This window comes from Anolis sagrei, chromosome 5, assembly GCF_037176765.1.
Source record: "Anolis sagrei isolate rAnoSag1 chromosome 5, rAnoSag1.mat, whole genome shotgun sequence".
NCBI classification, from domain to species: domain Eukaryota; kingdom Metazoa; phylum Chordata; class Lepidosauria; order Squamata; family Dactyloidae; genus Anolis; species Anolis sagrei.
In genome coordinates, this window is record NC_090025.1 from 110,999,499 (window position 1) to 111,012,626 (window position 13,128).

The following is a 13,128-nucleotide window of genomic DNA, read 5'->3' on the forward strand; positions in this document are numbered from 1 at the left end:
TATTTTAAAAAAACAAACATCATCAGGGAATCAGGCAAACACCAAGTCGACAGAAGGCCTGCCAGAATATCACACTTTTCTTAAGAGACATTCTGGAGGGAGCAAAATAGTCGATCTCACAGGACAAGACATTTCACAGGAACAGCTGAATATATCCTATATATTCTGTCCTATAGATTAGTCAGATATTCCCATCAACCAAATAAGTTGTTCGCCAGAAGATAATAGTAAGGGCTCATTAGAAAAGCCAACAATGCTTGCTAAGAAAAAAAACAGTAGGATAAGGAGGATTACAGGTGGACAGAATCAAACAAGGAAGCCATGGCTCTGAACTTGCAAGACCCGAGCAGTACAGGTTAACCTGGAGGTCTCTAATGCATAGAATCACTGTAACTCAGACTTGACAGCAACTACCACCATCAACAAAAGCAAAACATGGTTTTAAATGGCATTATGCAAATGTAGAGAGCACAAATTTACCAGTACCTACTTAACAACAATAGGTGGAGTGGAACCAATCAGAGGATGTGTAATGCTAAATACCTATTACCACATATACTCGAGTATAAGCCGACCTGAATAAAAGCCAAGGCACCTAATTTTACCCCTAAAATTTATTGACTCGAATATAAGCCAAGGGTGAGAAATTCTGTAGCTACTGGTAAATTTCAAAATATAAATAGATACCAATAAAATTACATTAATTGAGGCATCAGTAGGTACAAGCTCGTCTTGTGGGCACAAGGGAGAGAGCCTTCTCCTCTGAGGCCCCCCGACTCTGGAACTCATTACCCGGAGAGATAAGGAAAGCCCCTACCCTAGAAACCTTTAAAAAAAACATTAAAACCTGGCTCTTTTGCTGCGCCTTGGGTGAGTAGGTACACAACTTTACACTACTGCTCCCCTCAATGTTTCTGTCACTGGAGTAGACGTCCCCCTCCTTGTGGGAAAGCTTGGTTCCACAGCCCCATTTTTATGAGCTCCCCTTTGCAGATAACCTGCTCCTCCTTTTATCTCTTTTTAACATTTTATTCTGCACATGTGGCCCGCCCACTGTCATTGTGATTGTGTTTATTGTAATCTTATATTGCTAATGTATTTGTATGTTTTATGTAATTATGATGTTGTTGCTTGTAGCTTGTGTTTTTGGTTTTATTTGGCTGTAATCTGTTGTTGGGGCTTGGTCTCATGTAAGTTGCCCCGAGTTCCCATTGGGAGAGATGGTGGCAGGGTATAAATAAAGATTATTATTATTATTATTATTATTATTAATGATAATAATAGGTTAAATGTTTTGAATATTTACATAAAACTGTAATTTAAGATAAGACTGTCCAACTCTAAACCATTATTCTAACCTTCTTCAATGTAAATGTGCTTATGTATCCTTTCAATAATCACCATAGTTTATTTTAACTATACATTTTGGGGAAAATGCTGTGTGTATATGAATAAGAAAAAGTAGGAAAGACTGGTGCTGAGAGAGGAGGAGAGGAAGGTGCTCTCTCTGCTAGAGAGGAGGATTGGACGGAGAAATGGGTTGCTGTGCAGAGAGGTGAGGGTCCTGGTAGGAAGGCGTGGGGATGAAAGAAGCCCTTCTTTCAGCCCCACACCTTCCGCCAGGACCCTCACACGAGTATAAGCCAAGGGGGGCTTTTTCAGCTTAAAAAAGGCTTATACTCGAGTATATACAGTACTAGGCAGGACAACAAGAGGATATTATTGCCCTTATGTCCTACTAACATATATACCCAATGTTGCCTGGATGTTGTTGGGACCACAGCTTACCAACTTTCTCCCTTCTTCAGCTCTGAGTAGACCTATCTGACAATGTCTCCATGGCAATATCTGGATAACTCTGGAAAGGTTCTCTTTGTGGCTCTTTCCTTTATTCCTCCATTTCCTCTCATATACTTTCTCTTTTCTCCCTTGCTTTCCCACACATACACCTTACCCCTCTTCTTTCTTTACTTTCTCTTCCCTTTCTCTCTCTCTTCCCTTCCTTCTTTCATCCCTTTCTTTCTCATCCTCCGCTCCCTTTTTCTTTCTTTTCCCTCCCTCCCTCCTCCCTTTCCTTTCTTTTCCTTCCCGCCATTTCGCTCAATGCATGTCACTAGCAGTAGCCAAGCCTTTTTTTCTCAATGACACCACAGAAAGCCAAATATTATTTTTACTCTTCTTTTTCTTCTTATCTCATGCCTTCTCTTTGCCATCTTTCTTTGTTGACTTGATATTGTCAGTCCTTCACTAGTCACAGCCAATCCACTGCTCTAGGCCTGAAAGGGGTGGTTCTTTTAGTTCAACCTTCCCTCCCCCCAAAACATTACTTTAATTTGGATAATGAAGGGCGAGCCATGTATGAGCTTTAGTGGAACAAACGGACAAACCAACATACATATATACTTTGACGTATAGATAGATATATTGATATATGAAGACTTCCTGGAAGTGTCTGGTGACCCACTGCTGGAATAAAGAAAGGACTTCAAAATAAAAGGTCTCTTTACTTCAGGAAAATCTTAAAAGAGCAATAACACTAAAACAAATTTTAAAGGTTTTGTTTAGACTTGGTTTGTTATTTTATATTTTGGTATGGTGATAAATAACTACTGTGTGTATGATGTGCTATGTAATAAGCAACTGTAGAAAACTATACTGCTGAGCAAATAGTTAAGACTTTTTACAAAGGACAATCAGAGTAAAACAAATGAAGTACATTCAATGCATATGTACTTCTTTTTTTGCATGAATATATTACTTTTCTCTTTGGCGAAGAGATGCATTTTAATTCTACTACTTCTACGTGAAATGGCTTCAAAGATGAAACAAAACAGATACTTCCAGCTAAGCTCTAGCTATCCAGAGCAAGCACAATAAAGGTAAATGTTCCTTAGTGCATTCACTGCCATCTGCTCAGAATAATTTCCTTTACAAATCAAATGCTGATTTCTGTATGATCTGAAAAGGTGAAAAATAAATCTTTGTTATTGCTCTGTCTATACTACAGACAGAAACCTTTTGTAGAAATCACGGCTCTAGCAAACCTTTTGATGAAATGATGCTTCCAGAAACTGTTTTCTTCCATTCAATTCCAGAGGGGCAAAATCATATTATACTAAAGCATGACTGAGCAGGACAGGTTAATTTAATAAGGAACGCTAAAAAATAAGCTCTTGCCATCTGTTTTTACTGCTAATTGCTAGTCCAAAAATGAACAATTCACACATTTAAAAAATCATTTACATTTCTATGCATGTTTCCCTGTGAACATTGTCTGAAATATTTTTCATACTCTTTAATCTCTGAGCTTTAAATAACAATTCATACAAATGGAACAGGATGCATCAGGCAAAGGATGAAACCAAAGGATCAGGACATCAATAGTTCAGATTCAAAAGACTACTTAGACATACATGGGCTTAGACAATCCCCTGGAAAGTTAAAAATTCCCCACTCCGTATCTCAAACTCCTGCTGAAATGATCTTCAAGCTGAAGAAAGATTTATGATGCTATACCTGAAGGAGGAAGACAGAATAGTAGCCTGTACAGAGTGTATAAAGGTCACCCACAGGGATAAATCGTACAGACAACCTTTTATTTTGTCATTCAAGCAAGTAATGCTCAAGTAAGCAGGGATAAAACTGTATACAGTGGAAAACAGTTTTAAATTCACTCCCTTTTTCAAACCTTAGTGTCTTACAAAAATTAATACAAGAATATGCAGGACAGTATGCTAATAGATGCGAACTAGGAATTTGTTTGGCCCTAGGTATAAGGCTGTGTCACTGAACCTTAATAATTAAGTCAATAGATTTCACTGAATGTAATCTATATTTCACACATTATGGCATGCAGTTTACCCACGCTGAAGTTATATCCATGCAGGGAATCATGAGTAAAGTAAACCAGAAGTGATGTTCTGTATGTATATACGCACATAAAGTTGTGGTGCAAAATGTGAACAAGCATCAATAAAAACAGATGACTGTCATATGTACATGGCTGATATATTACTACACTTCATAATACTGCTGAAGAGTGCAACACACATACATTTTTTAAAAGAGTTACCTTCCACAGAGAGGATCTAATTGCTATAGCTGGCGCCTCCAGAGGCAATGTGTTGTTACAGTTACCAGCAGCAAAAGAAATCAAAATGGATAAAGGTGAAAAAAGAAATAAGTACCAAAAGAAGATGAGTGTGTACAATTTTCCAACAGCAAGTAATCTCCTTAAATTTAGAGTGTGTTGACATGTCTACTGGGCTTACTAACTGTTTCATAAAAATGGGCGTACTAGCAAACTGTATATACAAACAGTACTGACAAATAACATTTCCAAATGTTGTGTCATTAAATCAAATTAGAAATTTCAATTAACTGAGATCAAAGGAACATACTGTGCATCAATACAACTATATTAAATTGCAGACACATTTTAAGTTGCTCTTAAGAGGTATTTAGAACTTCAATTTATACTGTTAATATGAATAACATGAAAGTATCTTTCAGTTTTCTACTAACAAGCAGGTTGAATAAGATTTTGGCTCCGCATTTCTTATCTAACACCACTGAGCGCTACAATGCCCCATTATTTACTATCGCGGAGCTGGAAAGAATCAGGAAACTCTTGAGCTCAAAGGCAGTCTATAAGAACACTCAATGTATCCCCTTTCAAAGCTGTCAACACCAACCTGAAGTCGCCTTTATTGTTGACAACCCTTTCCGGCGGGCAGTACTGTGCTGAGCTGTTCAATACCACAATGTCAACGGTCCTTGAATTGTTCCCCCGTCTGGTATGCACATGACACCCCCAGTTTCCAGTAGATCCAGCCTGAATATTTGAGATGGTCAGGGCACTAAGAGACAAAAGGCAAGGACAGCATTCAAAGTCACATAAAGCTAATTCTGTACAGAAAGACAATTAACTTAGCTTCTGTACATATGTTAGAAATGTCTCTTAGATATTTAAAAGGAAATTGGAAACTACTTATTAATTAGACTGTCAGCCTACCAGAGATGGAGGAATAACGCATTTCCAAACAAGAATAACTAAAACTTCTTGCAGATTTTTTAAAAACACACACACACACACAATCACAATGAATAATGCCAGTGTGTACACTACTGAAATACTATTAAGCTTCAATTTAAGACTGTTCTAGTTTTCTTTGGCCCACTAATTATCTACCTCTGTGTTAGACAGGTAGATCTGTTTATCGATTAGTCCACTTACCATATCAACAATAAAAGACAGAAACAGAAATACACAGACAAATAGACACTAATAGTAAACATTTCCACTCATGACCCCGTCCAGATTGTTTTTACAGACACACAGGTATATAAAATAAGATATAAAAATCAAACATTGACTGGTAATAAATCAGTATTCCCAATGCTCACTAAACAGGTTGATTTCCCTTTTATGAAGTACAGCTGAAGCATCTTTTGTTCACTGTAATCATTGCACAACCGATTAGTGTAAATGTCTAAAAAAGCCACTAGGTGATGTTCGGAAACCATTTACTATTGCCAATTTTTTCGGGACCAACATTTAACTAAGGGAACCCAATTTGGGGTTGGGAGCCATAGTTTAAGAAGCAGTGCTCTAGAAGACAGAGGCTTTGCATGCAGAATTAATATATAAAAGGAAACTTTGTAAAATTATGTCTCTGAATAGTGTTTTAGAGAAGACAATTCAAATAAACACTAAATAATAATGGAACATGACAAGAGAAATTTTTTTTTTTTTTTTTAGCTATGGCTAAGAAAATCTCACTCCTTTGCCAAACTCTCACCTTGCAATGAGTGAGCAGTTATGAATCATGCTTTTTTCAATAAAAATACCCTGGGATTCATCTGTTTCAACTATCTTCCCATCTTGATACCACAGAACCTGCATGTCCTGATCAATATATGAAGCCATGCATTGGAAAGGGAGGCTGTCTCCTTCAAACACAACCTGACGATGAGAAGGAGTCATGTAGAAAGATGGTAGCTCTAGAGGCGGACCTGTATTCCAATGAAACAAAAATACCATAAACTAAGTGGAAAATACACCATTACAGGATTAATACTGTTGATTGTGAAAATAAAGCAAAACATAAAATTATTACACCACCATGTCAAATAATTAGAAACAGCATTAACTTTACCAGGCTAAATTATATATCCTGCAACAAACAAAATGAGGAGCACTTTCCTTTGACACAGTACCCCAAGAAGGCAGAAAACATGTCTCCTTCTCATTCTGTTGTATGCAACCCCTTCCTGCTTTGCTTATGTTTCAGGAAACCTGCAATGAATATAATATACTAGACTGTAGCCAATCTGATAATGATTGCCATCTCAAGTTGGTACGAGGATCAATTAAGTATTTCTATATTTCAGTGACATATAAGCATGTATCCAAGACAAATTACACCTCTTCAAGATTTTGTCCATCAAGACCAGTTTAAATGGCTCAACAACAGTGAAAAGAGATGCAAATAAACGAAATTAAGAGGAAAATAAAAGAAAAAGATGTGCTTTGACAACAAACAAAAATACGTATTATACAGATTCCGCATTATTTCATTTGTAACACTCTTCATACCACATGTTAGAAGCCCCTGTTTAACACCCAAAATGGGTTGGGCCTGCAACGATTTTGGGTAAGCACATCTGGTGTCACGAACAGTTATATTTCTTTCTTGCACCCACTGCTGCATCCACAACATGTTACAATCACATAGCAGGTAATCAGTCTGGAATTCTCTGGAACATACAAAAAACAGACATATGTTTTTGATATGAAGAGGAAAAGCGTATACTCAACTACATAATAACAAACATAAAAGCATTTTATTATGTCTATTTGTTCATTCATATCTTAAAAAAAATATGAAATGTTATACAATAGCCCAAACAAAAAACCAACCAGTATTTATCTCCAACATCTATATCTGGTTACTTGGAGGTATTTTTTGTCATAGGTAATGAGGCAAGTGGCTAATTATGCCTGAAGCTAACATATACTAAAATCATTATCTGTGATGGCAGTATATAATTTTAGATGGAGACAGACAATTTTTAATAAAATGAAGTTAATAAGTCCACTGCAATACTGACTTCAAATAATATGAGATGAAATTCAGTTTAATGTTCTGCACTCAATTTTTGCAGGAAGTCTACTAAGGCTTACAAACATGCAACACTCACAGATTGAAACTTACAGTGACTTCAGTGAAGTAAGATGATCAAATGTTCCTTGTGCAAGTGATGAAAACAGATTTCCTGAAAGATTTCTAGAAAAAATATGTTTGTATTAGATAAACATATTTGTCACTGGGCCTGTAGAAAATAGTATATTGTGGAGTGGTCCAGTTCAATATCACTGACACTTCATTTGGTTCCTTTCAATTTCGCTTTCTGGTTCAACTATCAGCAGGGAGGTAATACTAAGAATTTGTTTTTCCAGGTCCTCTCTCTAAAACAGGGATTCTCAAACTTTTTTAGCCACAGTGCCCTTTATAAAGCAAAAGTTTATTTTAGAGCCCCAAGAAATTTTTATATATTATAGTATATATAATGTATATATACTGAGCATGGGCCGGGCCAGTGGCAGATGGATGGAGAGTGTGTGAAGTAATTCACACAGTGCAAAAAAAGGAAAGAAAGAACAATACAATATTTAGAATGAAGAACAATTTTGATCAACAAAAATTTAACAGTATTTCAGTGGAAGACCCCGGGGGCCATCCAGTCCAACCCTCTTCTACCATGCAAAAAAAGCACAACTAACGCACCTCCAAAACTTTAATGTCCCTGCATTTCTCAGGAGGAGGAAAGATGAGGAAGTGGGAAAAAGAATGGTGTTGCGGAGCCCCTAACTATAATCTGTGGAGCCCTAAGGGCTCTGTGAAGCACAGCTTTAGAACACCTGCTCTAAAACATGACTTTTAGCACCTGGGATTCATTGGCTGTTTCTCATCCAAGTATTAACCACATTGTCTCTGCGTAGCTTCCAAGATCAGATAAGATCTGGTGCCTTGATACTAAAGGCACCAATCCTGTCTGATCTTGAAGACTAAGCAGAAGATTGGGAGACTTCCACCACGTGCTGTAGGCCTTATTCAGAAAAAAGAACTGGCAAAATATGAACATCTGGACAGCTGCAGTCACTTCAATGATTATGGATAAAATCTAAATTGTTGGGAATTTTCAACAAAATGATATATATTCTGTGGTGGCCCCTCGGCTTTGGAACACCCTCCCCATAGAGGTAAGATCAGCCCCCTCGCTGATGGTGTTTCGGAAAAGATTGAAGACATGGATGTTTAAACAAGCATTCGGTTAATCCGTTGCTACGAATTATGATGACTAAAGGATTGGCAATCATGGACGATGAATTTGGATTGCGATTCCAGTTACGAGATGCATTGATTATTATTGGTGGCCCAATAATTTGTATTGTATATGTGTTTTATGCTTTTAAACTGAATATTGTTGTTTTTTAAGTGTTGTAAACCGCAATGAGTCGCCGATTTAGGCTGAGATATTAGCGGTATACAAGTGCATTAATAAATAAATAAACTATTTGTTTATCTCTCGCCTCCAATGTTGCAAGAAATGCTAGAAAGTCAGCGACTGCTCAAATTCTAGTAACACAGAAAGATTACAAATTAACATAACACATTCCACGGTTTCTTTCATATATTTATTATTATTTATTTATTTATTTCTTGCATTTATTGACCGCCACTCTCAGCCCTAGGGCGACTCGTGGCGGTGAACAGCAACATAGAAAGACAGCGTACAGTAAATCACGACAATACAAACCAGACTGCTACAACATAACATATACTTATGCTAAAAATCCGCTTCGTCAAAACCTGGGGTCATAGTCGATTTCATAGTCCTAGTCCATTCCAGTGTCGTTCCAAGATACTCAGTTGAAGGCCTGCTCGAAGAGCCATGTTTTCAGGCCCCTACGAAAGGCCATCAAGGAGGGCGCCTGTCTAACTTCAGTAGGGAGGGTGTTCCACAGCCGGGGGGCCACCACCGAGAAGGCCCGCTCCCTCGTCCCCGCCAGGCGTGCCTGTGAGGCAGGCGGGACCGAGAGAAGGGCCTCCCCGGATGATCTCAAGGTCCTCGTGGGCTCATAGGCCGAGATGCGGTCTGCAAGGTATTTTGGGCCGGAACCGTTTAGGACTTTGTAGGATAACACCAGCACCTTAAATTGGGCCCGGTAGCAGATCGGCAGCCAGTGGAGCTGGGACAGCAGGGGCGTTGTATGCTCTCTGCGTCCTGCTCCTGTTAACAACATGGCTGCCGCGCGTTGTACTAGCTGAAGCTTCCGGGCCGTCTTCAAGGGCAGCCCCACGTAGAGAGCGTTGCAGTAGTCGAGGCGGGATGTGACCAAAGCGTGTACCACCGTGGCCAAGTCAGACTTCCCAAGATACGGGCGCAGCTGGCGCACGAGCCTAAGCTGTGCAAATGCTCCCCTGGTCACCGCTGAAACCTGGGGCTCCAGGCTCAGCGATGAGTCCAGGGTCACACCCAAGCTGCGAACCTGCGCCTTCAAGGGGAGTGCGACCCCGTCCAGCACAGGCTGTAACCCTATACCCTGTTCGGCCTTGCGACTGACCAGGAGTACCTCTGTCTTGTCTGGATTTAGTTTCAGTTTGTTCGCCCTCATCCAGACCATTACAGCGGCCAGGCACCGGTTCAGGACTTCGACGGCCTCCTTAGTAGCAGGTGGGAAGGAGTGACAGAGTTGGACGTCATCTGCGTACAGGTGACACTGCACCCCGAAACTCCGGATGATCTCACCCAGCGGCTTCATGTAGATGTTAAACAGCAAGGGGGACAGGATGGAGCCCTGAGGAACGCCACAGGTCAACGGCTGTGGCGTTGAACAGGAGTCCCCCAATAACACCTTCTGGGTACGACCTTCCAGAAATGACCGGAGCCACTGCAGAGCAGTACCCCCAAGACCCATCTCTGCAAGGCGCCCCAGAAGAATACCGTGGTCGACGGTATCGAAGGCCGCTGAGAGGTCCAGGAGCACCAACAGGGACACACTCCCCCTGTCTAGCTCCCGGCGCAGATCATCCACTAAGGCGACCAAGACCGTCTCGGTACTATGTCCCGGTCTGAAACCAGACTGTGCCGGATCCAGATAATCCGTGTCTCTCAAGAATACCTGGAGTTGTGAGGCCACCACGCTTTCCATGACTTTGCCCAAGAAGGGAAGATTGGAAACAGGCCGAAAGTTGTCCAATTTAGTGGGGTCAAGTGATGGTTTCTTCAACAGCGGCTTTATAACAGCCTGTTTTAGGCTCGCTGGAATCTTGCCTTCCCGAAGGGAGGCATTAACCACCACCGTTACCCACTCGGCCAATCCCCCTCTGGCCTCCTTCAGAAGCCAGGATGGGCAGGGGTCTAGGATGGACGTGGTGGGTCTCATTCCTCCAAGTATCTTGTCCACATCCTCGGGTTTCACAAACTGAAAAGAATCCAACAAAATCGGACAAGCAGGTGCTTGTGTCACATCCACAGAGACTGCATTTAACGTGGCGTCCAGCCCAGAGCGGATCAAAGCGACTTTGTCTGCAAAGAACCGAGCAAACGCTTCACAGCGCGTTGCCGGATTGTCAGGGCTCCCACCTGAAATAGGGGGAGTTAAAAGACCTCTGACAATCCGAAACAACTCCGCCGGACGATTTTTTGCAGACGCAATAGTGGCCGCAAAGAAAGTTTTCTTTGCGGCTTTTATTGCCGCGGCATATGCCCTTAAAAAGGACACAAACAGTGTTCGGTTTGGCTCGCTTGGGTCCGAGCGCCACACGCTCTCTAGAACCCTCTTCCTTCGCTTCATCGCTGCCAGCTCCTCAGTGAACCAAGGGGCTGGTTTAGCTCGGTTACTTGAGAGGGGACGTTCCGGAGCGATCTTGTCAATAGCCCTGGTCATCTCCCCATTCCAGAGAGCGACCAAGGTCTCGACATGATCACCAACCGCGGTGGCGGGAAACTCCCCAAGAGCCGTCAGGAATCCATTCGGATCCATTAGCCTCCTGGGGCGGACCATCTTAATGGGTCCTCCACCCTTGCGGAGGTTAGGGGGCGCAGTGAGCCTAAATCTAATCAGGAAGTGGTCGGTCCATGGCAACGGAGAGATAGACAGCTCCTCCACACCGCCACCCTGCTCCCATCCCTGGCAGAAAACCAAGTCCAATGTGTGTCCAGCACAGTGGGTGGGGCCAGTTATTCGTTGGGACAGCCCCATGGTTGCCATGGCGGACATGAAGTCCTGAGCCGCACCTGTGAGGGTTGCCTCGGCGTGGATGTTGAAGTCCCCCAGCACAAGAAGCCGTTGGGACTCCACCGCCAGGCTCGAGACCACCCCCGCTAGCTCAGGTAGGGAGACTGTGGTGCAGCGAGGTGGACGGTACACTAGCAGAATCCCTATTCTGTCCCGGTCACCCACCCTCAGGTGGACACATTCAAAATTTGTGGTCTGCGGGATGGGGCTCCTGGTTAGATGGATGGAATCTCTATAGACCACTGCAACACCGCCTCCCCGTCCTCCGGCTCTTGGTTGGTGTTGCACGGAGAAACCTGGAGGACAAAGCTGGGAGAGTTTTACGCCCCCCGCTTCATCCAGCCAGGTCTCCGTGATGCACGCCAGATCTGCCCGCTCCTCCAGGATTAAATCCTGGATCCAGGTTGTTTTTCCGTTGACAGATCTGGCGTTCAACAACACCACCTTCAAGCCAGAGGGCCCGCTCACCTGGTTACACCAATTTACCTTAGGAGACCGATTGGGAATAATTAATTTAGATAAGCGGTCCGAATTAGGCCGAATTCGAGGTCTCCTTCTCCCGCATGTCCTCCTTCCCACCACGACCTCTATGGGGGCCCCTCGGCTAGTGGAACACCTCCCCCCCTCCATGCCGCAGTTCCGAGCCATAAGATTACTTTCTCCTACGCTTGTTGTTAGGTTTATAGGTTCTTGCCAGCATCCCCTCTCCCCCTCCTCCCCCCTCCCCACCACATCTTCAATCACAGGCTCCAGAACACCTCCTCTTCTGCCCCCTCTGCTACAACAAAGCAACAGGAACAATACACAAAGGGGGGCAGGGGACCACATGGGTAGCAGCAATACAGATGGTAGTCGATGTTCCGACTACTACAATGGAACAGTTCTTAAAGTGCATAGATTTTAGGAGCAGTTCGTCAGTGATCGTAATGATCGTAATTAGTTAGCAGCAACACACATTCATAAAGGCACATTAATAAAGTGCTAGGTCTAAAGTGCTCTACTTAGCGATAATAAAGTGCGGCACAGAGGGACAGGGAAGGGGCGTAAGTGCTGGTGCAATCTAGCAGCAGATGGCAGGCGCCTAAATGCTCTATTCTGTTCTTGTTACAATGTCGACAGATGACAGCAGATGACTACCAGGAATGTACTAGTTGGTATTATACGACTCCCCCTTATGGGGTGGTAATGGTGGTAGTTAACTAAATATTGCTATGACCCCAGAGTCTCTAGACGGTTTGTAAGCCAGCGGATGGGCTTCCGGAGTTGATAACTCGGGGGTGGGGCAGCACAGATGGTCAGTCACACTCTTGCTCAATGCGTAACAGTGAGAAGGCCAGCTTACAGGTCTACACAAGAATCTACAATGAATGGCCAGCAGAAAGGTCCACACAGCGGTCTACACGAAGGTCGGTTCTACACAAAGGTCGGGCCCCTGTAAGAGTCACGATGAGGCCAGGCAACACACGATGATCTCTTCCGGGGCGGCTCCCCAGGATCCCGGCCTCTGTGCCGGCAGGGCGGACTCGCCCAAAGATGGAAAGGTGGGGCGGATTCGCCCGAACGATGGAAAACTCGCCTGAAGATGGAAGGCGGGGGGCGGACTCGCCCGAAGGTGGAACAGCCCAGCAGCCCAGCACACGGTGATCTTCTCCGGGGCAGCTCCTCCAGGATCCTGGCCTCTATGTCGGCGGGGCGGACTTGCCTGAAGATGGAAGGAAGGGGCGGACTCGCCTGAAGATGGAAGGCAGGGGCGGACTCGCCCGAAGGTGGAACAGCTTCCCAGCCCAGCAGCGGCCCAGCGACGGCGATTTCCCACCGGC

The 13,128-nt window shown here is 43.2% G+C and overlaps 1 protein-coding gene across 1 annotated transcript in view; it reads right to left on the reverse strand.

Annotated features, from left to right (window-relative positions):
* ADGRA3 (adhesion G protein-coupled receptor A3) overlaps positions 1–13,128 on the reverse strand; it is a 61,122-nt gene that overhangs the window by 22,516 nt on the left and 25,478 nt on the right. The window contains exons 5-8 of the mRNA XM_060777882.2: positions 7,218–7,289; positions 6,599–6,759; positions 5,802–6,015; positions 4,695–4,859 (exon numbers count right to left, since the gene is read on the reverse strand). Coding sequence (XP_060633865.2) covers positions 4,695–4,859; positions 5,802–6,015; positions 6,599–6,759; positions 7,218–7,289 — 612 coding nt within the window. The remainder of the gene's footprint in view (positions 1–4,694; positions 4,860–5,801; positions 6,016–6,598; positions 6,760–7,217; positions 7,290–13,128) is intronic.